The sequence below is a fragment of the Orbicella faveolata genome, unplaced genomic scaffold, assembly GCF_042242905.1.
Source record: "Orbicella faveolata isolate gen_17 unplaced genomic scaffold, um_ofav_v1 contig_36, whole genome shotgun sequence".
Taxonomy (NCBI): Eukaryota; Metazoa; Cnidaria; class Anthozoa; order Scleractinia; family Merulinidae; genus Orbicella; species Orbicella faveolata.
The window spans coordinates 11,724,428-11,752,049 of NW_028301565.1; the positions used below are offsets into that span (position 1 = coordinate 11,724,428).

Sequence of the window (27,622 nt, forward strand, 5' to 3'; positions counted from 1 at the left end):
AAGGTTTGGGAGAATGCGAAATGCTGTGGGAACACCAGCTGACAGCTGAGTGTTTCCATAGCTTTTTCGAGTTCTCCCAAACTTTCACTCGTGTTTCTATTAAGCAATTAGATTATGAGCTCAAGATAATTTTCTATTGCATGATACTTGATGAGGTCACAGCCCGAGTCAACTACAATGCATAGGAATTGAGAATGAATAATCTAATTGTTTTAGTATAAATCTACTAGTCTATCAAAACTTTATCTAAATCCTCTTCACAGACACTTTGAAAACGCAAAGAAGCGGCTGCCAGTTCATTCACAAGCGCACACTGGCAGCTACACTACTCACTATCTATCACAGAATAGATAGTGAGTAGAGTAACCAATCAGTGAACGGCATTTGTGATAGAACGCTAGCAGATTTATACTAAAACTCAATAGAATCACGGTACATGTTTTCCATTTCTTCTAGAAAATTCCATGCCAAAAAAAGAAACAACTTGTTTTCTTTGATCACCAAAATGTAAATTCTTTTTTTCATTACATGAGCAGCTTGTAGTAGTTCTGTGTTTCTATCAGGTTTTAGTATAAATCTACTAGTGTTTTATGACGAATGCTGTTCTCTGATTGGCTACACTACTCACTATCTATCCTGTGATAGATAGTGAGTAGCGTAGCAGTGTTTGGTTTTGTAACAAAATCACGACCGTTTCTTTGCATTTTCAAGGTGTCTCACTCTGTGAGGAGGATATAGATAGAGTCTTGAACAACAAGTAGATTTATACTAAAACAATTAGATTATTTGCTCTCAATTTCTATGCATGATAGCTGACTTGGGCTGTGCCCTCGTCAACTATCACGCAATAGAAATCAAGAACAAATAATCTAATAGAAAAAGGGTTTTAAACCAATCAGCATGCATATCTTCTTTGGGCTCTTTTCTAAAGGACATGTACAACTGAGAATGAAAATAGAGGTCAACAGAAGTGATACATCTGACAGCTTCTTTCAGTTCATATTGTTGTCATCTTTACCTATCTAGCCCAAATGTCAATTAAGCATGAAAAGTCAGACCACTAACATCAAGGATGTGTTACCCTACTCTTTTCAAACTTTAGTGTGGGGGCTCTTTACTTTCCCCAAGTGCTGTGTTTAGACAAGGGTACCAGCTTAATGCCCCCTTCCAGAGATGTAATCATTTGGGCTGAGACAATTTTCTTTATGAACATAATACTTTCACTTCTAAATCAAGTACCCTACCAAATATATTTAAGCTAATGCACTGTAAAATTGTTCAGTTCCAGAAAATATCCATACTCCCCCCACAGAAGGGATTGGAATTTCCTGGGGGGTGGGGGTTCTGTAAGATTAAAAAATGTAAAGAAATGTATGAAGCTCAATCGGAATTTCCAGAGGGGTGGGAGACAGATAAATTCCCTTCCGTGGGGGAGGTATAAAAATTTAGCTTTCCAGGAATATTCCAGAGTTTCTGGTTCAAGCACATGTCCAAGGCTATCACAACATCAAGAAATTGTCCTTGATATAAATTACCTCAAGCCCCAAGAATTGTTTTATCCCATCATAGTTGGACTGACTAATAACATCAGTCCCTGGCTGATCAATTCTGAAAAATTAATCCATTCAGTAACCATTGAGACAGGTTATTCATGTTAGTTTGTGCAGAAGTAGTGAATGTTTGTACATTAAGTGTAACTGCAGTTGTCAGACCATGAACAGAAAACTTTATGGTACTGTGTCGTACATTGTGAACTGAAATGTAGCCTGTAGAACAGGTGGTTCATAGAGGCACAAAGGTTCATAGAGGCAAGAATGATTCAAAAAGAAACATTTTGTAAGCTTTCTGCAGAAAGCACAAGTAAAGGTTGGTTTGTCCTTGTTATGATTGAAATGGATATTATGTCAGTCAGTGTACTATGACTGCACATCACAGTTAACCCTAACCTAACTCATAGTCCACTCACAGAACTTCTGTTTTCTATACAATCATCAAGTGTGTTAGCAGAATAAAAACTATGGGGGATCAAATGAGCACTAATGCAATGGGTGGGGGCTGAGTAACCAAAAAAGGGACAGACAGTCTATGGACTTCATGCTCTTCTTAGCTAGCAAAATATGTCAAGGTTTACTACCAACATAAGTCTGTATACAAGCCAAGTGGCCCGTCAGGATGGCGCTTAGCTCTGTTTTCTGTAGCATGAAGTGACTAGGAGTACTTCTACTCACCCCTGGATGGGATGCTAATCCATCGCAGGGATACCCCACCATTAAATTTACTGGTACCCATATTTTATTATACACCTAGGTGGAGAGAGGCACTGTGAGAGTGAAGTGCTCTGCCCAAGAACACAACACAGTAACGTGGCCAAGGCTCAAACCCGGACCGCTCGTTCTTGATCCAAAGGCAAGCACACTAACCGCGAGGCCACCGCACCTCCACAACGTGATTTTATTTAAATTATTTTCTACACGTAGCATTTAGAGTAATTTTTGAAGCATTCTCATACATTGTCTTATAAACGGCTAAAATTTTAACGCAATCGCCAACAGCATAATGTCACATATTAATCGTATTCAACGTCTAGGCCGCCTGTGTGCTAACGTGCCTCATATTAACTTAAAGATCAAAGCTGACCACGCTGGCCTCTTTATCAACATGACCACCTCAAACGTCACTTTTTAGGTAAACTTGCTATCACAACAGACCAGCAATCTTTGTACAAAGATTACTACTCCAAAAATAACAATTTGCGTGTTTATTAGATGAAAAACAAAATAACTTCATAAATAGCTAAATACTCACATGGTTTGAAGAGACAAATGGACCGCAGGTGGAAGATTCTTGATCGAACGCAAAACATCCGAGGTAAGATGCGGGATGGCACCTCCTCGAGTATACAGTGTACAGCTAGGAGTCTGGACTTCGAGACTACCCAATCTAAGAACGCCTATGCGGCAGCGTCTAAGCTTTTTGCGAATAGTAAAGTTCATTGTTCACAGCTTTTCGACATCTGATCAGAAGGATTCCGGGACTGCAGAGAATGGTATGTCATGTAATTCGTGCATTCTATACTGATTGTAAAGGACATGACAGTAGACGTCCTAAATTACCAGCTGACGGAAGATCAAACTACAATAGCATTAGATCTCTTTACGAATGGAAAACAGAAAGGCTAGACTGAAGAATTAGACGAAGTAGACCAGATTTTAATTTCAAAGGACACATTACAATAGTTACTTGAAGCTTATATCGAATTTTTACCGCTGACCATAAATTTTATTAATTTCAATAAATGACCTTGTAATCTGAAAACTCTCAGGCAACGGCCGCGTGGCCTAATGGATAAGGCGTCCGACTTCGGATCGGAAGATTGCGGGTTCGACTCCCGTCGTGGTCGAATTTTTTTTTTCTTTAAGAAAGTTCCATTTTTTGTCCTTTTATCGTTTCCTATGTGTCTTAGCATTCCACTTTACATATAAGAAATAAAATATTAAATCGCATGTAACTCATCATCTATTCCTTCCTGAAACGCGCCAGAAAACCAAAATTTGCTTTACCATTTTATGTTATATGAAATAAAGCGTAAATGTAAGAGTAGCCTGCGTAGCAAGCGTTCCCGCACGCCGAGTAGCCTGCAGAACAGGCGTTATTTTTTTGCGTATTTTAGGCGAACAGAGGCGAAAGCGAGGCGAGCGCGAAGTGCGAGCCTCTGTTCGCCTAAAATACGTAAAAAAATTACGCCTGTTCTACAGGTTATAGGAGGAGCTGTTCCTTATTCTGGCCGAGCGTAAATTTGAGCGAGGGCAAATACTCGACGAAGCAGAGACCACTCTCTGCTTCGTCGAATTTTTGCTCTCGGTCAGAAAGGGAACGCTTGCTACACTGGCTAATAACAAAGTACCATTCAAAGTAGTAAGTTTGTAGCATCCCGCGTGATTTCCACAAGTGATATGATTAGCTTTACTCCCTCTCCATGCGGTACATGCAAACTCGCCCGTGTACTCGCCTCCAAGCGGACATCAACGCAAGTCCATTTTGTCGTTGCCATGAAGGTATGTTTTCTGCTCCGAGTACTTAGCACAATACGTCAAGATGATGGCGAGTTCTCGCAAGCGTGACGGTGTAAAATTGAGCGAAATCAAAAAGGGGTGGAAATGGCTTTGACAGGGCTTTGAACAAATTACCCAAGACTGAACTTCACACGCACGTCAGGAGTGGAAATGGCTTTGACAGGGCTTTGAACAAATTACCCAAGACTGAACTTCACACGCACGTCAGGACCGTCCAGTTCTGGGCCCCATGTCACACAACGCTACTCTCACGGCAGTGCCCCGCTGAATGCTGGGGGGGGGGGGAGGGGGGGGGGGGCGCATGCTGGCTAAGACGATGAGCCGCCCCTAGCTACCTCTGTAGACATTCGTCCAGTTATGACTTAAACTCGTTATTTACTGCGCCTCTCAATAACATGCGGACTCTAAAATTCAAAGCTCAACCGACAAATACGTTTCTCGCTACTGTCAATCAAATGATCGGCGGCTCCTGGCAGCTTCCGAGTACTGCCGAGCGCGCTGTAATCAAATCAAATCGTTGAGCACAGTTCAGCCAACGTAGTCGGAAGCTGCGAGGAGCTGCCGAACATTTGATTGACGGTAGCGAAAAACGCATTTGTCGGCTGAGCTTTGAATTTTAGAGTCCGCATGTTATTGAAAGGCGCAGTAAACAGGTTATTCTAAAGAAACTGGGAAAACTTAGCGCAGTTCAAATCCACTGGTAAGGTTTGCCACCAGAATTGACCGCCGCCAACGCACGGTTTTTTCCCAGTTGCGCAGTGCAAAATTATTTCCTTGGCAACCTTTTAATGCGGTCTAAGTTTCGTTAAACCAAAACCAAAGTTATCACTCTAGGCAGTCACAACACTCATTAGAAAACCGCTCTACTACGCTATGCGTTTAGCTTTAAAAACTTGCCCCACTGAATTTTATCCAATCCGTAGTAAAACCAAACCCAGTCGTGGTCGCACACTTCCCGCGTTTCGTGTTAGCTACATATATTTGCTTTGCTTTGAGTTTCAATTGGTTCACTGGATTACCTATGTCCTTTGTAAAACCAAAACCAAACTAATTACTTACCAATTACCAATCTCAAACCTTAGTTAAACCAAAACCAAAGTAATTGCCTGATTGCTTTCGAATATCAATATAAAAGCGCTTTAATGCAAATCACAGCAAGTGCGAATTACTCAAGTAAAAACTGCTCTATATTTGGATGGTTACCAATGACCAGGCGTCATTCAAGCCAAATCTAACCACGCTTAACATTGCACCGTGTATAATGGTCAAAAATTTAAAATGTGGCAATAATTCTTCCAGGAGATGTTTCCACTTTCTCTGAGAACGTCCTCAATCAAGTTAAACAACAACACGACATTCCTGAATCTGTTTTATTCTTAGCCTTATCACAAAAAATGCTCGAACTTCCAGGGGTGAAATGCCTCACCTCTTTTAGGTCGAGAAAGCCTAATAATAATAATAATAATAATAATAATAATAATAATAATAATAATAATAATAATAATAATAATAATAATAATAATAATAAATTAACTCATCGCAAGCCTCTGTACAAACATTCCATGGACTAATTTACAGTGTTGCGGCAATGAGAACAACAATTAGGAAGAAAACGACTACGCGAGTATTCCCAAAGGGAAGACCTTTCAAACTGCTAAGATTACAAACACTTTCATAATCAATTGTACGATAATATACTTTTCCCAGTATGTGGTTTGTACCACAACAGCAAGTTCTCGCTGGGCAGACAAATAAAATAACCGAAAATATCGGCATATTAAAAAACGTTTTTCTTTAACTTTTGTTGACACTTAGTGGTGGTACGGCTTGCGCATTGGACGTTTTAGCCTGATCTGAACTCTTGGGGCTTGGAGATTCACTAGGCTGGTCCGGAACTATATTTTTAGCTTCTTTCTCTGGTCGTCCAGAGATCTTGGCTTTGTTAGTAGGCATAGAACCCGGCATTCGTGGAGGGCCACGGGGCCTGTTTGGCCTGTTCCTTGCTGACATAGGTAGGGGCTGAATGCGAACGAGGCTACTGCTCTTGTTAGCAGCGCCTTTACCATCCTGCTTTATTGCGATGTTCTTGTCTTTGCTGCTTTCTTCTGGCTTCGAGTCTAATTTGGTTGTCTTTGACGTCTTATTTGGTTGTTCAGAACTGGTTTTTCTGTTTCTTGGATTAGCTTCTATATTGTGAGATTTAGTTTCTTCTTTCTTCTCTTGTGGTTTCTGGTGTTCTCTTGGTACTTGTCCTTTCACGGTTGGTTTGTCTTCTTGTAAGCTGATGACAGCTTTTCCTTGCTGATCAGCTTGGATGTTCATTGGCAAGACCCGCTGCTGTTGTTGCTGTCCCTGTTGCGCAAAGAACATTCTTGTCTGTTCCAACATCTTGTGATGTTGTTCTATCTTGAAGGCAGCCGCCATCGGGTCCTGGTGTGGCAAGGATTGAGGCGGCATTGGTGGTCTGTTTGACACGACTTGTTGTTTTGTAGGCACCATTTGCGGTGGTGATGCCGTTTGCCCATGAGGTCCACGCGGGGTTTGCATTTGAGGTACTCCATGCATTAAGGATGTCATTGGGCGCTGGATCGGGGCGGGAAATCGCTGTGCACTTGTTGCACTGGGTTGTGTTCCACCAACTCCTATTGTGCCAAGGCCTGGTGCACGAATAAGTTGCCTTGGCATCGTTGCGGCCATGACAGCGGGATTTGGTAAAATGGTGGCTGCAGCACCTGGCAACTGATTTACACCTTGCTGTTGCTGCTGTCCTTGAGCTCTAATCTGAAGAGTATGCTGAATACTCACTGGCTGCTGCTGAAACGGAGTGAACTGCTGTGGCTGCACTCCTTGAGGTTGCTGTTGCACTTGAAACTGACCTAATGCTGCATGCTTAGGAAAAGTTCCAACAGCACCAGGAAAGGGAACACCTGGGTCAACAGGTGACATGGACACTGGTCTGCCTGAAATAAGGGATGTTGATACTGGGGGACTCTGAGATGATCCTCCAAGTTCTGGAGCGCTGGGCCGAATAGCCATCAAGTTTGGATTTCGGGCAAATGCTGATGACACCATAGGACCAATCGCTGTGTTGCTGGATGGCGCAGAACCAGGAGTTGACCTCTTTGGAGGTTCAAAAGGCTTGGCATTAACATGTTTCACCAATTCAGACTGCCGGTTAAAATCTGCAATTTGTTCGGATGTTTTCTTCATCTGCACATCTTGTGAAACGTCGTACGTGCCTTGCTTCTGCTGGAAAGGGTAAGTTCCTTGGAATGGCTGGTGTGTTGATTGGGCGGTTGGAAAACCACCCTGTCGTGGCACATTCTCTCCCACGATTCCAGACTGAGCTCCCAAAACATGTCTCTGAGTGGACTGTGGGTGCTGGGTCGGATTAAAAAGTGGTGGTCCCCCTCTTAATGTTTTAGGATCAAACTGCATGTACATGGCCTGTGTCCCTTGAGGGTTTACAGTCTGTGGAAAGACTGATCCACTCGCAGTCTTTGGCTGCTGACCCTGAATCCCCATCAACGATGTTGTCTGGGTCCTTGCTGCAGAGGTCACAAACGACTGAGTTGTTGTGGAAGGCAACAGAGCAATGGACACGAAAGGTTGAGATCCCTGGAAATTCCCTGCCGAGTAGACACCACCAGCCAGGAATGGCGACTGGTACACATCTTGAGTAGCTTGGGACAGGGGTGAAGATGACGACCGCGCCTGGTTTACTTGCTGTACATGGGTAAGGGGAAAGGTTGGCGTCACCTGTTGATTGGTTTGTTGAAGCTGTTGAAGCTGCTGTTGTTGTAGATACGTTTGTCTCTGCTGCAAATCCACAAATTGGCCGACAAAAGGAAATGCATAACGTGGGATTGCTTGCTGATGAAGCAAGTGGTCCTGTGCTAACAAAGGCTGGTTTGATGGGACAGTGTTCAACTCAGTTTGACGGTTCTCCTCCGTAGGTTGAGGAACAATGGACGATGACTGTTGAGGTTTAACTGGCTGCTGTTGTTGCTGTTGGGGCTTCACTTTACAAACATTTTGCTGCTCCCCTGATCCAGTTTTCTTGGGAAAGTTTATACCATCAGGAGGTTTGGAATCGACCTTAACAGAATTGCTTTCCAATTCGCTTTGGGATTTAGATACAGTAACTTGATCATCACTTAGCCTCGACTCTGTAGACTCCACGACAGACATACCCACAATCGATGAACTAACACTCGCAGATGGGCGCAAGGTCTCCTCCCAAGCAGCCACCGGATTGCTTGCACGTCCAATACCAAGCCCACCTTCCCAAAGTTTCCTTGATGCTTCCATCTTCTTTGTCATTTCAAAAATAGCTGGTGATACTGGAGATGGCTCCCGGTCTGGTCTGTCAGCGGTTGGTCTTTCGCGAATGTCCACTGAGAGAGTTCCTGCAGTGAATAGGTTGTCCGTGTCATCGTTTCTCTCGACAGAATCCACGTTCAGATCAGGTTCGGAGTCCTTTCTGCTTGATTCACTTTCAGAGTCATCTTTTACATCTTGCTCCTTGAACAAAAAAAAAAATCGATTATCAACTGCCTATTAAAGGGGCTAGGTCACGCAATTTTACGCAATATCTGCACTGATCAAATGGTCATAGAAATATTTAAAATATCAAAAAAAAGGGCTCAAAACTATAGAAGATCTCAAATAAAACACTGGAAAGCCAAGAAGGGACATGGATGGACAAAATTGGAGAGGATTAAAATGGATTGCATTTGGGTAAATCTGAAAAACGTCGGGCCACCTTTTTTCAAATTTATATCAGTATATATCAAAATGTCATTGACAGAGCTGGAAAATCATTCTCAGTTGTTATGTGGCCGTGATTTTGCAAATGAACGACTTTTGCTCTGCCAATCTGACGTTTAGAGCTCATAACTAACAAAATTAAACAAAATTACCTACAAATTAGCGTGACCTAGCCCTTTTAAGCATAGCTTCGATTCTACTTAACCAAAGGGTCACCACAGCCGAGCGTTGTTGTTGTCGAGTGTTCACAGTTATGTTAACTGTGCAAATGTTTTGCTCACGTTCTGAAACTGACAGTTACTAGCTATTAAGTAGTTCAAGTTTAAGTTGAACTTGTCGGATTCTTCATATGTGAATGTCTAGACAAAAATTAAAGGAGCCAAAAGTTTCCTTTCCACTTTCTTAATAAAATGATATCAAGGACTTTACCAACTGATACTAACACACTTACACCCCAGTGCGTTAAATGCCTTCTACGCAAAACGAAAATCCGTTGCTAATTGTACCTAACACAAAACATTTAACAGTGCTTAAGAAATCGAGTCTACAGTGTACATGTACATCATTCAGCCAACCTCGCTTTCCTTCACATCATCTTTTTCTTCACTTCCTTCATCAAAAGCATTTGTTACCATGTCTCCAGCAGCTGTAGTGTCATATTCCTCAGATTCTTGAACCTCTTTAGAAGCCTCTATATCATCCGGAATTTCACCTTCGGTTGAAGCTGACTGTTGCTGATTGTTGGATGATGTGACCATCTTTCCTTTCACTGCAGTACCCTGAAAGAAAATAAATGGTAACATTAAACTTGATTAATACTTCACATTTCTGATAGTATGTGTGCTGGACTCAAGCAGAGTCAGAGAACAGAGAACCTCTCTTACCCCTGATCCTTTAGATGGCTTCTGAGACATCATGTTGTCACGGCTGCTCTTTCTTGCCCTGGAACCACTTAACTGTTCTCTTTTTGTTTCATCTGAGCTTGAAGCAACTTTTCGCTTGCCACTTCGGTCAAATCTTGGTGGCTTTTCACGGTGAGGTTTAGGCTGTGATCTTTTCTCCGAGGAATCACTAGTCTTTCCACTTTTCTCCGAAGTTTGGTCTCTACTTTCTACTTTTGGTTTCGTTTTAGGAACAATCTGTACGGGTTCCTCGTTCTCTTCTGGTTCCTCTGGAGGTGCCAGTAAAGCAATTTCCTTCGTCATGGCAATATAGTCATCTTCTACACTTATGTCTTCAATCAAAGAGGCAGCAGAAGAGAGAACTGTTCCCTGATGTGAGCAAAAACAGAACATTGCCAGTTAAGTCATCATCTGCTGGCTTCTCCACAGAATGAACTACAAACAGCGTACCTGTACAAATTAAACTCACTGGAGGCAATCAACGGTCAATGTTATGCAAGCCCTGTTTAACCTTACTAACACGAAAAAATTCCTTTTGAATTTTCGTTCAAGGGAGGTGTTTTGTTACGGTTGGTAGATTAGCACTGATTAGCACAAGTGCTGACACTCAATCAGCGCCCTCTTGCTACATCACTGTCTGGTACAGTAAGTGGGACACCTCTAACAATCTACAGTATTCTCAGGTCCTTGGTCCTTTAAAACAAGTATACAAAACAAGAGGTACTACACAGGGAAAGAAACAATTAAACTCACCGGTTGGACAGGTCGTGTAGAGGATGGCTTACCACTTCCAACTGCGAGAGGATCAGGAATGGAAGACGTCACCACAGGAGTCACACCTGGTGGTTTGGCAGGGGTAACAATGAGAGGTTTGTCCCATGCATTAAAGACTGGAGGTGGCGGAGGTGACACTGGTCTTTCCACAGTAACTGGGCTGTTACGCTTGGTGGAATTTGCACTGGACGGATTGCTGTTCGATCCTGTAATAGTAGGTCCAATGCCTGCCTCTGAAATAGCAGTGGATGTCACTTTTCCAATTATTCCAGGCGCTTTACTCTGAGTGTTGGCCTGTGGCATATGCTGCTTACTGAACCTTGGAGGCTTTGATGATTGATTCTTTTTATTTCCCGTTTGATTACCACGTTGCCTGTTTTGTTCATCCATCTTTTTCTTTCTTTCTTCTTCTTCGCGCTGCCTGTCTTTGTTCTCTTTTTGAGTTCGACGAGATGTTACTTCAACAAAGCCACTGAGAGTTGAAGAGATGTCCGAGTCATCATCAGTCATGTCATCAATGCAGATGACTCCAGCAATGTTATGCAAGTCAAACTGTTGAATATCAGTCTTCCTTACAGGAGCTTCTTGCTTTCTTGGCAATTTGTTCTCAGCAACCCCAGTGTTGATACTATCCAGTCCAGTACTGTAAACATGTCCTTGCATGTCCAATCTCCGGTTCCCATCCTTGCTAAAACCATTTCTAGCAGCAGGCAAAGGTGCCCGAGGTTCCCCACTTGCAAATTTGGAACCTTCAACCTTTGCCTGCTGCCTTTCCACTAAAAAAGGCTCTCGTCTAGATGATGTGTTGCGTGTCCCGCCAGGTTCTCTGTTCTTGTCTTTCCTTGTCCTGTCTGCGGAGGAGCGTGGAGCAGGGAAACCTCTCCGTGGCGCAGACTCTCGTCGACCTCCTGGCTTATCACTTCTTAAGGACGAGCTTTCCTTCTGGGTATCACCAAGTTCTTCATCCCAGTCCTCTGTAACTGGTATACCTGGTCCTTCAGGTGATTCTTTTGGAAGTTGCTCTCTTCTACCTCTACCTCTCCCCCTACCTCTGCCAGGACCACTTTCTCTTCCCTCACCAGGTCGCAACCCATGAGAAAGGCCTCTACCCATGTTTGCACGTTCCCTTTCCTGTTGCTTCTGGAAACGGGGTGGCCGTTCCACTTCTCTCCTACTTCTACCAAACCCACCAGTACCTCGCCCTCCAGCACGTGTTGACACCTTTCCACGAATAGGAGATCTTGCAGAACGTAAACTAGGTCTCGATTTATCAATAGCCGTGCCACTCTCCTTTCCTCTCTTTGTATCATTCTCTTTTTCTACATCACTGGACTTCTCATCCCTTCTTTCTTCAGATGCAGAGGTAGCAGTTGTGTAACTGCTTGTGTCACTGTCATAATCATCTGAAAGTTCTTCATCTGTTGATTTTGAACGTCTGTAGTTATTTCCAAATCGTCCGCTTCCTACAGGCTGATTTGATCTGCCTCCACGCATCCCTGTCCGTACAGGTGGCTTGCCAAAGCGGCCACGGGATGAACGGTAACCACCTCTTTGGTTCCTCTCATCTCTCTGCCTTAAATGTTGCTGATCATTATCCTTTACACTGTTCCTTTTCGTCCTGTCATCCTGAAAGGAACGCCTGTTTCCAGAGTCCCTGTCATCGTGTTGAAACTGGTGGGATTTCTGTTCCTTTTCCCGCCCACCTCTATCCCGTCCTGTGGATCTTTGGTTTGTTTGGTCTCTGTTATAATTTCGTGCAGGGCGCTTTTCATCATAGTCCCAATCACGATCTCTGCCACTCTCCTGAGGTGTTCGCCTCTTATCAGTGAACTTCCTGCCTCCAGGTCGTTTGTCCTGATTGCCTCCACTTCTAGAATCATGTGAATATTGACCAGGCTTTCCAAAGCCACCACGTCCCTTTGGTTTCGTATCACTAGCTTCTCTACAGCTTTCCGTTTTCTTTCTTGCATCATCTTCTCCTTTTGATTTTTCAGCATCCTTGTCAGGTACTTTTGAAGACAAGTCTTTATCTTCCCCAACTTTGCTTCCATGCACCAAAGAATTCTCTTGGTCCTTCTTTTCCTCAGCAAGAGGCTTTTCTTCTCTCTTTATGGGCTCCTTGACATCTTTTTCAGCTTGTGAAGAACTACTTTCTAAAACCTTTTCATGCTTAACGGTGATAGCAACGTCATGAACTTTCTTAGCATTCTCATTAGGAACAGTATTGGTGTTCTCCTTTGCCACTACAATTTCCTTGTCCTCTTCTTTCTCTTTCGGTTCATCCTTAACAGTTTTCACAGGTGGTGAAGGTCTTGGTTCTCGTGCTCTGGTTGGTTTGCTTTCCTTGAAATCTCTACCATCTCTAACTCCCCTCTCTCCTCTTCCACGACCTCGATAACTAGTAGTATTACCACCAGTACCACGGCCATGGCCCCGTACAGGGAAACTAACCCTACCATGACCATGAGATTCTGAAAACCGTTCACGTTTTGTTTCACCACGACCAGCAAATCTTCCCCTTCTCTCAGGCAATTGTCCTCCATCTTCATTATCATCACGCTTTCGTTTTCCCAGGTCTTTGAAGTCTTCACTACGTCTGTTATCCTGCGGTCTCGTATCTCGTTTTGAACTACGTCTTTCTTCTCGTCTGTCTCTTGCCTGGTCTCTTTTCTCAGGAATAGGCTTTGATGCACTATCAGGACTGTCTTTCCTCTCTCTTTTTTCATGTACCCTCTCCTTTGAAGCCACATTTTCTTTGTTAGATTCAGAAAGCCGTGGCTTGTCAGAGTCACTTTGTTTTCTTTGCCTCGTATCACCCGACCTGAAACTTTTAACCTCATCAAACACTGGCATGTCCTGGTCATCTGGCTTCCTCTCCACTATATTGCCATTTGGTCTACTAGTTTCAATAGAACTCTCTTTTGCTTGTTCCTCAGTTTTGTCTGACTTGACAGGCTTATCAGGTGGACCAGGGGGTGTTCGCTTTTCACTTTCTCTATTTGGCTCACCAGTGCCACTTTCAAGCGACTTGACACTTGCTATATCATCTCCAGCTGTGCTACTACTATCAGAGCGTTTCATTATTCTCCTGACAGGCTGATCAGGTTTAAAGGGTTGCGAAGGTGAAACAGGACCTGAAACAAAACAGGAAATACTCATACATGGCCTCCCATTTTGAGAAAATAACATAAAATAACATAACCTCCTTCTACCATGTTGTCGTTTACATTTACTTCAAACTTTTACAATTGAAGTTTTAAAAGACCAACACATATCTTTATCACCAGTCCATGCAAACACTAGTCATAAAAACAGTTAGCGAACATTGTTTCTGAATGCTTGTAAATCTGCTTAAGGAGATACTATAAAACCTTGAACTTAGAACTGACGAGTTTCAAAAAACTAGCAAAAAAGCGTTTAGGAAAGATACACTTTAACCAGCTGAAGCCCGACCACATTCTCATTAATGTACTTCTCAAACTCATTAATGATTCATCAAGTTTACAAAACGAAAATCATGACCGTGACTGTGTTTGGATATCTGATCTTAATTACCATAGATTTTTACAACTTTATTTCTCCATTTTCTCCTTAGATTTAGTTTCGATCGAGAAGATACATCAAACACTCAAGACAGTGTTTGACCACATTTCCAAACACCTCAAAGTTCGTTAAAAATACTCCGCGACATATCATATTTTCAACTCTCTTCTCGGTGTTTGGAAATGTGGTCAAACAATGTCTTGAGTGTTTGATATATTACACAAAGCACCATGACGTAATCCTGATATGTGTACTGTATCAGTACAATCATTCCTTAAACAAGACTATTCACCCACCTGAATCAACCATTGGATAATGACTGGTAACTGATGGCAGTCCCTCCGGGAACTCTCTGAGTTGTGGAGACCTAGCCAGCTGCTGCTGCTGCTGGTGGTGCTGTTGGTGATGTGGATACTGCTGTGGATATGGTTGTTGTTGCTGATAATGCTGTTGCTGCTGGAAGTGTTGCTGCTGTTGCTGCTGTTGCTGCCTAAGTTGCTGCTGCTGGAAACGAGGTGGAATGTCTCTTGGTGGGTGGTGATGAGGTCGTGAACCCCTTGATGCACTGGATCTAGAAGCATCACTGGATTCACTGTCATTTCTCTGCCTATTGACATGTTCTGGAAGCTCATTTCGAATTGAGACACCATCCTGTTGGTTCACTGCTAAGTTCTGCAGTTCAGAGTCTCTACTAGGACTTTCTGACATTCCTTGCTCATTCAAAGTGTCTTTACTACGAATATCTTTTTCAATGGAATCCAGTTCTTCTGCCCAAGCATCATCTCCTTCTTTTGCACTCTCCCTTCTCACCCTTTTTAATTCTAGTTCCTTAAGTTTGGCTGTTGCAGCTGCCTTCTGCTCTGCTTGTCTCCTTAATTCCTCTTCCTCTCGCCTTTTCCTAGCCCTCTCTACTGCAGCACGCATTTCCTCTTGCTGCTTTACTCTGCGTTTCTGCCATTCATTCACAACTGGTTCTTCTGACTTGGGTACTGATTGCCCTTGATCAGAACTAACTGGGGTAGGAGGATGAACTGGTTGCCCTCCTCTCTGCTGCACAGACAAATGTTGAGGGTAGGGCATTGGCCACCCTGGAGTAGGAGGAGAGCCTCTGCTTTCAAAGGGCCTAACTCCAGGACCTTGAGGAACTTGCCTGTTTTCAGAATAAGGATGGGGCGTCCCTGATGATTCAGTCCAGGCTGATCGTGCTGGAGGTGGTCCCATTTCTTTACCCTGTCACAAACAAGAGAAAAGTGATTACAAGGTTCTATCATTTATTTGAACTGCGAGGGAAAGGACCTTAAGCATTTTCACAGGCTTTACTTTTGCCCCTGAATGTGCTAGGTTCATGAAAATAGTGATCTTTCAGGTTGTACAGAAAACTGATGCACTACTAACAAGGGGTCAGAGGTACTAAACATTACAAGATTGTCTTCTATGCCTAGTGAGAACCCTGTTTATGTACCCATACTACCTTCAAGCATAAATGTAATGGTTTATTTCATTGAATTCATCACCATCTTTACAACATGGTATCAGACACCATTTATGTGAGATTTCATTGTATAAGCGACACTAAACTGTTTGTTTGTTGGTTTGTTTTTGTGAAAGGGAAAATGACATCACTTACAGTTCTGCCTTCATTGCTTTGCCATCTTGTTTCTGGTTCACCACTTGCAGTTTCTCTCTCAGGTTTAGTAGATGTTTCACTAGAAGGCTTTTCATCATCATCAAAGTCTTCAAAGTCCAGCTTTGCAGCGTAATCAACTTCATCCTGAGCACCAGCCCACCCGCCTTCCTCCTCTTCATCATTATCTGCCATTGCCTGTATATCTTCTGGTTTGAGGATTGCTGGCCTGCCATACCCTTCACCACGACCCATATCTGCAATCTTGCTGGCATGCATAGGTCCTGGACCACCTGGTCTGTGTCCTGGACCTCTGTAATAATTAATATACTGCAGTTGTAATCTTATGCTACCTCAAACCTTGTTTATGGGAACTAAAACAAAGATCGTATCCATTTTGGAGGCAGCAATGTCTTGACAATTCTGACAGGATTGGGCGATTCCAGAAAATATCCATACCTAACCATAGATGGCATCCATATTTTAAGCTCCCCTTACCTTTAGAATTTCCAAAATGCTCTATTCCCCATGCCTTCCAAATTCCGAAATCATTAACCCCTCTGCCCCCTCTCTTTCGGATTTCTGTTTTTTACTTCTGCCCCGTGGAATTCCTAATTTGAATCCCTACAACTTGCAATGATAAAGATTTTTCTACGGGGCTTGAAATTGTGACAGATATGATCGCATGCATTCATGACTAAATGTTTGGCAACCAAAACTTCCTTGTCTTCAATCACAATTTTTCGACATTACCAATGACATTCACTCGAACAGATGCAATTAGACCGGTTTCTTTATGAATATGTATTCCTGGCACATATTTTGCAGTGGCTTGCAAACAAAGAGCTTGATGTATGACCTACGTTCTATCGGTTTTCTTCTGTCAATGAATGCAAATACATGCCTGATCGGTGCATGCCTTGTTTTCTGCTTTCATTGGTCATCAGCAGTGTCATCAGTGCATTCAGGAGTACACACTCTTGTCTGTCCTTTTCTGAACCCACCCCCTCAGTGCCTTCAGAATTCTAACTGCAAGTATCCCATGCCTTTGGAATTCAAGATCAAAGAACCCCCCTTGCCCTCAGAATTCAAAAAAGTCATTTGTGTTATAGGTATTGATGTTTTCTGGCATTGTCCATTCTTGCTTCAACACAACCTTATAGAAATGCCGGGGAACCTGTAACAGCCTTCTCCCCATTGAGGCGAGTAATAATTAAATAAAAATGCAAGAACCAGAAGAAATAATCTGGCTCCTTCAATCACCAACTTAACCTGTAAACCAGTTAACAAATATGAGGCAAGCTTACTGATAATATTTTTAAATGTACAAACTCAACAAATGTACATAAACAAGGGTGATGGTGGATTTACCCCGTTTGGACCCACTTACCCATATGAATATGGAATACACATCTTGTTAGTAATCTGACCACTGAAAGCATCATTTTATATTCACAGATACATTACAGTGACATAATCTGCTACAAACCTTGGGTGGTGATCTGGAGGATGTCCATGAGAATGCCGGCTTGGTCCATATCCTTGTGGTCCATTGCCATGGTGATGAGAAGGATAGCTGTGAGCAATGTTCTTTCCATGTGTACCATGCTACCAAGAAAAGAAACCATAACAATAAGCTTTGGACACTTGTACTACAACGTCTCAGTTCTAACGTTAATCTCTTATATATATAAGAGATGCCTTCAATGTACAGGTATCACCAGGGAAAATAAAAACTTTGTACTAACCTAACCACATTGCCAGCCTAAACTACATTGCATAACTGGACTAATTTATATATTACAAGAAGTTCACAATAAATGTTGTAACTTTCACATCAAAAGTATCAACAGTAATAAAACCATATCACTAATAAACCAGTTGCAAGTTCAAGAACATTGTACATAATTTGCATCTAATTTTCTAAAAATTCTTCTCTGCTGTTGAAGGACCTATAAATGCAGTTAAATGCAATTTAACGGAGTTAACAACAAAGAGCGCCAGTGTTGTCTGGAGTCAGCGGCGTTTCATACATGGGCATGTGCCAGATCCCATGTGCTCTTTGACTGAAGTGTGTTTAACGTTACAGGCGCTAGCGTGTTATTTGCGTGGCAGTTCATGGGACCTCATCTTCAAGGCTTCCTCCCTCCCCCCCATTTCCCTCCCTCTTTTCCACTGTTCACACAGTGTGACGGGTGCCTGCTCTCCCTTCTGCGTGGGGGCTCATGGCTGGCTTGCCAGGATTTGCCAGCCATGGGAGCAGTCTCCATCTAGGAGCTGGCTGCCAATAGTGGAAGCTCCTGGATATCACAGGCACCCAGCCTCCATTTTGCAATGCAGTTGTTAATCACTGAAAAAAACATTTCTGAGCTAGATGAATGTGTGAATGTCACAAAATTTCTGGTTGAAACTGTTTTTAAAAAATGTGGTCTTTTGTGAGCTATCAAAGATAGGGTTGTTTAGTCATGAACAAACTTGAGTAAAGGGCATAGGGTCTACATAAAGCAGCCTAGTAGACCTGGAATGGATGTCAGTGCTGTTACTCTTTTCTAGGTGACTTAAAATATTACATGCTTGTTTTTGTAACCAGAGATCTGGGAGGGGGCAGTGGTAACACCAAACAGCAACTTGATGTCATAGTGGCTCACCTGAAGGACATGAAAACTTCCAAATAGGTCTGCAAAATAAAAAAATTCAAACCTGATAATCTGGAGGCCCCCTATATTGATGTCCTCCCCCATATCCAGGTCCTGGTCCCCCATTGTAAACATCTGTTCTTTCTCTTCCAGGCCCATAATCTGAAGGTGAGGGACCTGGCATACAAAATAATACTGTTTTCACCTATTTTTAACATTTACTGTCTCTCTTACTAAGATTTAGGGACAAACCCAAATTACATTTAGGAGCATTACTACATGACTTTCCTTGTGCATGTGTCCTTGACATATGGGAAATCAGTAAGATTACAATCATTGCACTGCTTCTACTTACTGAGCTCTCTTTTGTAATAAAACAAATGACCAGAATTAAAGGCTATGTGATGAAAGGTCAAAATAAATGTTACTTCAAGAAGTGTTGAAGACATCAGAAGTTCTGACACTAGAAAGGTACAAGATCATTACCTGGGCCACTGCGTTCCATCCAGGCAGGCTCGTCTAAAGTAAAAAAAGGCGGGCATTCAATACTTACAGGTACAAGATGTAGCAGATTTTATTGAATGTACACATCTTTAAGATTTTATATCAATTACTTTAATTGTTATAGTGGCATCAATACTCAAGGAAGTCAAGAATTCATCCAAAAGTTTTTATTTAGATGGCTCAATATGGTTCAGATATCATATGATTGTACGTGCATAACCTAAAAACCGCTCATTGTCCTTCAACATGTGTCGCACACCAAAATCCAGCTAGCGGTCACCTCTTTCTCACCAAACGAATTTTGCCAGCAGCCAGCACTTAGTGACATCCCTGGGTTCCAACAGTGAAACCTGTATTAAGCGGACACCCTTAGGACCCTCAATAGTGTCCGCTTAATACAGGGTGTCTGCTCTAGACAGGTTCAGTAATACTAGTTAATTATTAACCCTTTTGTAACACAGTGTAACACAGTGTAAGGTCAAAGACCGCTCATAGCACTATGTCCAGTCTGTCACTGCATCAATCTGGAATAATTTAGATAGGTTTAAAACGACATCGATAAACAATATTAAAGGTGTCTGGGCTGAGTTCTTATAAGTAAAAAGCCCTTGAAGTGTATGTTCATTGCAGGTTTTGTGCTACAAAATGGCTTAATATTGGTGTCCGCGTCCGCTTAATAGAGGTGTCCGCTGAACGCAGGTGTATTTTACAGTAAATGTGGGAAGAATATTTAGGGACTCAAGCTGGTGTCCACTTAATAGAGGGTGTCCGCTTAATATGGGGTACGCTTAATACAGGTTTCACTGTACGGCTATCTTATGATCCAACTCTGCTCAGTGCAGGTTCCAAGTGGGTTCTCTTATTATAGCTTATCACACTTCTCCAATAACAAGCCATTGTTCTTGGCAGAGGTCTAGGCAACAAAAGAGAAACACCAGAGAAATTTATCACTGCATGGCCAAGTTGGCCATCTGTGGTTGTGTAAACTAATCCAGGAGAGCATTCTGAGGTCACTCAGCCAAATGCCAAATGGTTTCAAAATTAAATCTCTGACACTGAAAATAACTTTTGCACCAAGGTATATCACGTACTGCCATCAGAAAACAAAAACACCTAGTACCAAACCTTAGTTATCTTGAGTAAATTCACTCAGATAGTTATTCCTTAGAGCAGTTTTCAATTGAGTGTCAAAAGTAACCAGGCAATTAATTTGGTTTGGAATTACTACGGTTTGAGATTGGGTGAGTAGTCTAATTGGTAAGTAATTGGTTTGGTTTTGGTTTTATGACACTCAATGAATGAGTTGCCAGTAGCCAGATACTTGTGTTTGCGCCAGGGGATCGCCAGGGGATCGCCAGGGGGCAAACATTGCAAGTCGCCAGAAGGAAATGTATGGCGAAAAGTCATTTCGACACCCAAAAACATGGTTTTGGGGAGAGATCAACACTTTTTTGCCGTTGTTTTATTGCAAATGGATTTTGGCAATGTTGATACATAGAAAATGTAAGTTTTTGTTTGAATAACCATGAAACAAGTAATAAAATTTACCGATAAACTCCCTTTTGCTTGCGGGAGGTTTATTGTGAAATACATTGAAGAGGATATTGAAAATTTCAATACATGCCTGATCTACTACCCTGAGGCTACCTGGAGCAAATGGTCAAAAAGACCCTCCAAGAAGTTAAATATAAAGACAGAAAAGTAGCTCCAAAACAGAAATCGAAAATTGCAGAAGGAACTACATTGTACTACCCTTTGTGTCGGGCAATTTCACTCAACCGTCAATACCAAACTTTGGAAAGCATAATCACGTACAAATGGCACTTTTAAATACAAACACTCAGAGATATATTCAAGGAGCCACCTGTGATCTGTTATAGAAAAGGAAAATCACTGAAATACGTACTTGTAAAAGCAAAACAAAGGCTTTGAGCAACACAGTAGCCACACAGCAAGAGTCGCACGGACTCATTTGTCATTAAATCAACCCCAGACAGTGCAATGATCGCCACCAGGCTTATTTCCAGTATTATTTGTATGACTGAGCTTTCAAATAAGCCAAAAGTAGCCCGCACACAACTTAAAAGGCTTTACTGGGTTATTTCCTCTCGATTTAGACCTAGTTAATTTGGTAATATTTTCCGACCATAACGCGATGTAAATTTCACAATAAACCTCACAAAAGCAACAGAGTTTATTGGTAAATTTTGTCACATATTTCAGGGTTATTCAAACAAAAACTTACATATTCCATGTATCAACATTGCCCAAATCCATTTGCGATAAAAACAACGGCGAAAAAGCGCTGATCTCTCTCAAAAATCGTTTTCTTGTACCTCAAAACAACTTTTTGCTATACATTTCCTTCTAGCGACTAACAATGTTTGCTCCCTGACGATCCCAGAGTTCTTCGCGCAAACACAGGTATCTGATTACTGGCAACTCGTTCATTGAAAACCGCTCTAAAAGTACAGTATGTATTTTCTTGGTACAAAACAATAGGTGGAGCCATGCCAACTTACGCATGTTGCGCATCATAGGTCTCTGACCATGCTGTGTGGGAGGGGGATCCTTTCCTTCCATGTGTGGTGGCAACCTTTCCACAGAGTTTCCACCACCCAACACTGGGAATTCCCGATTGAAATATGGCATCTCCTGGTGAGAGTAGGACTTCCCTACAGAAATAAGTTAAAAAGTTATCAGTTACTAATGGACAGTGTACATGTAACAATGGTAAACCAGATCCAATAAGAAAACAGATAAGAGTTGACATGTTTCGGCAAAAACTTCATGTGCCCTCACTGACTGTTGTGAGATGTCCATGATTGCATACTAAATTTACGCATACACCTTATGATAAATGACCTGATTCCTAAAAAGTCACCACAGCACTCATAATTCTGTCAAATATGAAGTAACATGAAAATGACACTATGTGAAGCTTTTCATAAACATAGGCACACGAGGCATGCAAGAGTTATTTTCTTCTCTGTGAAGTGCCGCAGATAGGAACATTCATGCAGCTTTTAACAGTAAGGATTTGGTTAATTTGACAAGTTTTTTTGGTTGCAATGTACAGCAAGAAAGAAACTGGGAATTTATAATGTACATGCGATGTTACATCGGTCATGTTAAATACTAAGCCATAAAATGTTTGACTGAACAAACTACAGTAATCTGACACGTCTCCAAATAAATGTAGCTACCATGTTATTTTCTGACAGGCAATTTGATTTGTTGTTTGATACAACCCACACTGTGATTGGTGTGACATGTGCACATGCATAACTCCCTCACTCACCAATCACATAGCCCTTCCAACCCCCAAGAGGAATTTTTGCTCAAAAATACTCAAGTTAATTAAGAGACCTTTGCACATTTTCCATGAGTCGTAAGTTTACCCTTTTTACACAACACAACACAACACTACTTCACTGAAAATAGAAAGAAAGGGAAAAAACCTCTCTGACACGTTGAAAGTCTGACTTAATTAAATTGCACTTTAACTTGGTGACACGCAGTCTTCAAAGAACATCTGAGCAGTTTTCATACTTTTTACCTTTAAAAATATCGGACTGAAATGAATGTCATCAAATAAAACTATTAAACTGCTACTGCAGAGACGTAAAAAACCGTCCAGAAATGAAAGCTTCTTTTTTGTTTAATATCCTGGAAACAATAGCCGATAACTTGTCAGCTGTAATTGAATTTACTCCCATACAAAAAACAAAAGTGTTAAGTTACCATTTGTAACTAAAGATAGCAAACATCTCGAGGGAAAGAGTGGTGATGATTCGTCAGCTCTAATTGAATTTACTCCCTTGTGAAAAACAAGAGTGTCAAATTACCCTTTGTAACTAAAAAATAAAAATATCTTGTTATATTTGCATGCAACAAGAACAAAACAATCGTTACCTGCACCTACTATTGTAAACGTTTGAACTGTTTCAAATCTCAAAAGAAGCAATGATTCGTGACCTCTAATTCAATTGAATTTACTCCTTGTGAAAAACAAAAGAATCAAGTTACCTTTGTAACTAAAAATGAAAATATCTTGCTGCATTTGCATACTACTAACTCATGAACTGTTTCAGACCTCAAGGCTCATCTCGTTTATAACTAAAATCCTCAACCTAACCCAGAGAAAATGTCGAAGTACACCCAATATATGAATACTTCTTCCTCTTTTATAGAAAAATAAAATATGGCCGTTCTGAACTCTATCGGGATCAAATCTTCTCACATACCATTTACCTTCACAACAAGAGATTTGATTGGCTGTTTATAGTACATCCAATCTGATTGGTGTGACATACATACATCTCTCACTCACTCACTCACTCACTCATCCACTGACTGGTCCATAACATACCCGACGTGCCCACTAAGAGGTAGTATTTACAAAAAAATAACTAAAAAAGCATGCATCTCAGTAGCCCATTAGCATTCTATCCTGGACATGTGACTTTCGTAAATTTTGATCAAATTTGTTACTGCCTAAATTTTGACCCCAACAATCTGACTTGCATCAGTACTACTTCAAACAGCCAAGTCATGAACCATAGACTGATTTTGGATTAAACTTGTGCATTTTCAGGACTTTCTTGCCCTATGTGTTCATCAAAACATTGCCATGGTCCTAGACTATTAAAGGGAATATTGGCTACAAAAACAGTTTTGTTCCAAATCACAAGATGGTGTTTGTGTTAAATATTATTGTTTCAGTGATTTGAACTTGATAATTCTTTGCCTATTTTGAACGCTGGGCTTTTCTTTTTAGCTATTTCTTGGATTTCAAATTTCCTGCATACTGCCATGTTTATTTTTTCAAAGCTTGATGGGAAATTATGACATCATTATGCAGTGGGACTTTTTAAAACACACTGAATCTAGAGATATAAAAGTGCTTCTGATCATTTAATAATTCACATTCCAGACAATTATGTTCAGTTTCAACAAGAAATCTTCTGTGGACTCTATACTGAGATCTCTGACCAAGCAGTGACATCATAAATTACCATAAAGTAAACGTGGTGACACCCCAAACACTTTGTATTCAAACCACTTACAGACATATCAACTAAAAATTCCAGAATCAGTTAAACGGGACCAGTGGGTATACTTTGGAACTTGAACTGCTTTTCAGCCAAGATTCCCTTCAAACTACATACTATGCATATCAACTGAACAGATGCCATGGTTGTCACAAAATTTTAAAGTACATGGGGTTATTGTTCAAGCAACCAGCTGATTTTGCCTTGTTTCTAAAGAATCAGGTAAATAACAAGATTGTGAAGTAAACGTAAATGATGATTTTCACCGCCAGCCAGCTAGTTGACAACCCAGAGCTAAAAGTTATTTTCTGCAGCAATGGAAACTAAAAGTGATTCATGAAATAGTCAGCATCACATTACATGATTCATGATCTGATAGAAAACAGGACTGTGATTCAGGATCCTCACCACCCACCCCAACGTTACTGTCCTGGACGAAATTTAGGGACTGAGAAATGCTGTGGGAATACAATCCGAAGGCAAGTGCTTCTATCTTGATAGAGAAGAGAGGAAATGTTCTCTCTTTTGCCAAAAAACACTCCTTCAGTTGCAATTATCAAAATAAGTTTAGTTCTGAGTTTTTTGAGTGTGCTGAATGTTTTTCAACATTCTATTATATAGTGACTAATAACAACCACTGAATTATCATTCTTATATTTCCTTTTTTCTACAGACTTTACATCAGCCTGTTTCATCCTCTTTGACCCAGTTTCACACAAAAACAACCAAATTCAGACATCTTCATGTGTTACATACACTTTTAACAGAATAACTGCTTGTAAATTCACAGATCAAGCTTGTCTTTCCAGAAATTTTCACATGCCAAACACTAATTTTTGCTCTCATCAAGGATCCCATTAACTCTAAATGCTACCCTTTTCCCACATGTACGTAACACACAGATACAGGAATGATAATCAGGGATTATGGCTCCTGAAAAAGGCTACACATACCTTCTGCAAAGCTTTACAAAGAACATATTATTTCATTATGATGCAAAAGCTCCACATATTATACAAATCTTGGCTCCCCAAAATAGTGAGCCTCTGATAGTAGTAATAGGAAAGGTTTCTTAGGGTTGCTCCATAGGGTAATCATTTATGGCATTCTGCACGCAAGTGTTATGTCTTGAATGCTGTTTTTCCATTTGTTTTTTCACCCAGTCCTCTCAAACTTATTACATGTGATAGACAATGATTAAATAGTGTTTTACTATCATCTGTTAAAATTTTGGGTTTAAGTCTTGAATTACAAATACCCAAAGCAAACGTGTTCTTTACTTTTATTATGGCTTTCTGATTTTCTTGAATTTCCTTCAGTGAAATCCTCCAAAATTCTCACAGCACATAGCACGTTGCAGGAACGAATTTTAAACACGAAAAAAGCAGGGTTTGAACAGGCAGTTTTTTCAAGTTTGCAAATTTGACTTTTACCACTGTGAAAAAACTGCTCCTACAGATTTCCCTGTAGAACGAGCTCTAGTTCAAGTAAAATATTTACTACCAGTCTGCCAAATTTTACAGAATTTCAGCCAAGGGAACACAAGAAAACTCACTGTCAGTTGTACTTTTTGAGCTCATGTTGACGTCATATAATATCAAAAAGCACTGTCATTTTCCTTCCAGCACATGCAGATTACTTGAGTTTTCATCCTCAGCGCATGTGATTGCAAAACTATAGGGAGCCACCTTAAATGCAAAAGTAACAAAAGTTGTTACTTTTGCAATTTTACAGTACGAATATACCACTTGCAACTCGATTTCAAGTAACCAATGTATACCATACAAGGCGTTACATAACTATTCTGCAACAGGTGCTGCAAACCACCCAACAGTACATAACATTGTGCACAGAATCACACTTTCTACGACTACAAATAAACTGAATTACTGGGCACATAAATATTTTAAGAGCATGAAAAAAAATGCTTTTGAATTTGGTAGAAAACAGAAAATCTCCAGCAAACCAACCACCCCAGGATTTTCGTTAACAAGAGTGAAAATGAAACAAAAGCTTTAAGTAGTCATTAATACTTCATAATATTGGAGCGACATAGATGCCATCATTCAGGAGCACAGGAGCAATAATCTCATGAAAGGCAAATACATATAGCGTAGACATCGACAAGCCAATAATTTTAATACTGGTGAAGATAAAACTTCCTTGTCATGAGTTATCACTGAGTTTATTATACGCCAGAAACGATATGTTAATTGTCAAACTGCATATACTCCTTCGTCAAACAAAACAAATTATTCGCTTAGAAACTAAAACTTAAATTTTGTCATTTCTTACCTTGACCACCACCCTCGTTTGATGATACACTGCCCCATGTTTTTCCTTGAGATTCTTGCTGTTGTTTGGCCGGTTGTGTTTGTGTCTGCCCCGAGTTTTGCGATTGTGGTTGAGGTTGTTGTACATGCTGTGGATGAGATGGCGGCGCTATAGGCCGCTGCGGCTGCAATAGCGGCTGCTGAGAAGTAGGCGCATTTGTTTGCGATGGCGTAGAACTTGGAGCTACTGTTTGAGAAGTAGTTGCTGGAGGAGTTTCCGAAGGTTTCTCCTTCGCACTGCCCCATCCTCCACCACCACTAGGAACTAAAGAAACTGTAGGATCGTTGCCGGAGTTTTCGCTCTTCAAAGACGGAAGATTTGCAGGCGGAGGGATTCGACGACTTGCACCGACTTTTCCAAGGCTCTGTAGCCCATGGCGAGCAGTTCCTACAATTCAATAACGTCTGACTTAGGAAAAACCAAAATTATAGTTTTCATGTACCATTCTTATTACACAACACGAGTGTAAGTCGCAGCGTCCACGATACCGGAAGCCGCGTTTGAAAGACTCACATTTACAACTAAAGAAAAGCAGAAATGGCTCCAAGACGCCGTTGAACGTATGAATGTATTCCTAATTCCAAAGGATGTAAACTCGTTGGAATCAGGGAATTCAACCTACAATTATAGTAAAGATACAGACCTGAAGATGTCTTGGTTTCAACCTTAGTTCCTTTGTACGTCTGGTTTAAGTTGAGTGAAGAATATTTCGTCTTCCCCGCATTTTCCTTTACTTTAAGCCCAAACCTGTCGGACATTCTGGATAGGTAGTCATGAAGATAAGAAGCGGTGAAAAATGCCCCAAACTTGCAAATTCCTTCGACGTCAAAATTCTTCGTGCAAACTCAATATGGCGGAAGGGCGACAATACTGGTTGACGTTTGACGGAGTTATTCCTCGTTCTAACAGTTACCTTCCAGTAGAAAATGTAATGGAGGTTTTCTTGAGGTTTTCCTTTCTAACTTCAAATCAGCCTGAGGCTTTGTACTTGAAAGATTACTTGGGATGGTTTGGATGAAATCTCAAAGTCAAGATGGTGGAAAAAAGCAACAACGTCAAAGACAGCAGCAAATTAAAATTTTATACCGCGCTCGTACACGAAGAATTGTATGCGAAATGACGTATCGTGATTACGACACGCTCCGACTATGGTCGAAGATTACCGAAGAAAGAGCGTCGTTTTTCCGTTGCTTGGAAACGGGCTTCGAGAAAGACGGATTTAGTCATCAACGTTATATAAAGGACTCCGTAAAGCATTTTATTTCCTGAAAGTATTGTAGTTCACTTCAAAGCTCTGTGCAATATTGGCCAATATATACGTAACTTATTGAAGCCTAATTCCTGCATCTACCATTTTACCAAGACGCTAAGTGAAGATTTTACATTCTCAGAAGACAGAAAAAAAAAG

The 27,622-nt window shown here is 41.2% G+C and overlaps 2 protein-coding genes and 1 non-coding gene across 3 annotated transcripts in view; 1 reads left to right on the top strand and 2 right to left on the bottom strand.

Moving 5' to 3' along the window:
• LOC110042993 (queuine tRNA-ribosyltransferase accessory subunit 2-like) overlaps nucleotides 1–4,336 on the bottom strand; it is a 13,818-nt gene extending 9,482 nt beyond the window's left edge. Inside the window, exons 1-2 of the mRNA XM_020748383.2 lie at nucleotides 2,806–4,336; nucleotides 1,536–1,608 (exon numbers count right to left, since the gene is read on the bottom strand). Of these exons, the coding sequence (XP_020604042.1) occupies nucleotides 1,536–1,608; nucleotides 2,806–2,993 (261 nt within the window). The 5' untranslated portion in view covers nucleotides 2,994–4,336. The remainder of the gene's footprint in view (nucleotides 1–1,535; nucleotides 1,609–2,805) is intronic.
• Trnar-ucg (transfer RNA arginine (anticodon UCG)) lies at nucleotides 3,328–3,400 on the top strand. The gene has a single exon. It is a non-coding gene; the product is annotated as a tRNA-Arg (tRNA).
• Nucleotides 4,337–5,429: 1,093 nt separating the features above from the next.
• On the bottom strand, nucleotides 5,430–27,253 carry LOC110042992 (uncharacterized). The gene is made up of 12 exons (XM_020748382.2): nucleotides 26,858–27,253; nucleotides 26,176–26,601; nucleotides 21,349–21,501; nucleotides 18,809–18,841; nucleotides 18,387–18,499; nucleotides 17,176–17,294; nucleotides 15,690–15,999; nucleotides 14,359–15,292; nucleotides 10,499–13,653; nucleotides 9,728–10,114; nucleotides 9,419–9,622; nucleotides 5,430–8,597 (listed from the first exon to the last, which is right to left on the bottom strand). Exons 1-12 carry the CDS (start codon nucleotides 26,970–26,972, stop codon nucleotides 5,868–5,870), a joined length of 8,679 nt encoding a protein of 2,892 aa, XP_020604041.2. The 5' UTR covers nucleotides 26,973–27,253; the 3' UTR covers nucleotides 5,430–5,867.
• Nucleotides 27,254–27,622: the final 369 nt, after the last annotated feature.

Excerpts from the sequence above, each read along its gene's own strand:
- LOC110042992 (XM_020748382.2), bottom strand. The coding sequence starts at position 26,972 with ATGTCCGACAGGTTTGGGCTTAAAGTAAAGGAAAATGCGGGGAAGACG. Across the intron at positions 16,000-17,175 it reads CCTCCAGATCACCACCCAAG|AGGTCCAGGACACAGACCAG; the intron begins GTTTGTAGCAGA and ends TAATTATTACAG. Across the intron at positions 13,654-14,358 it reads TTATCCAATGGTTGATTCAG|GTCCTGTTTCACCTTCGCAA; the intron begins GTGGGTGAATAG and ends GTTTTGTTTCAG.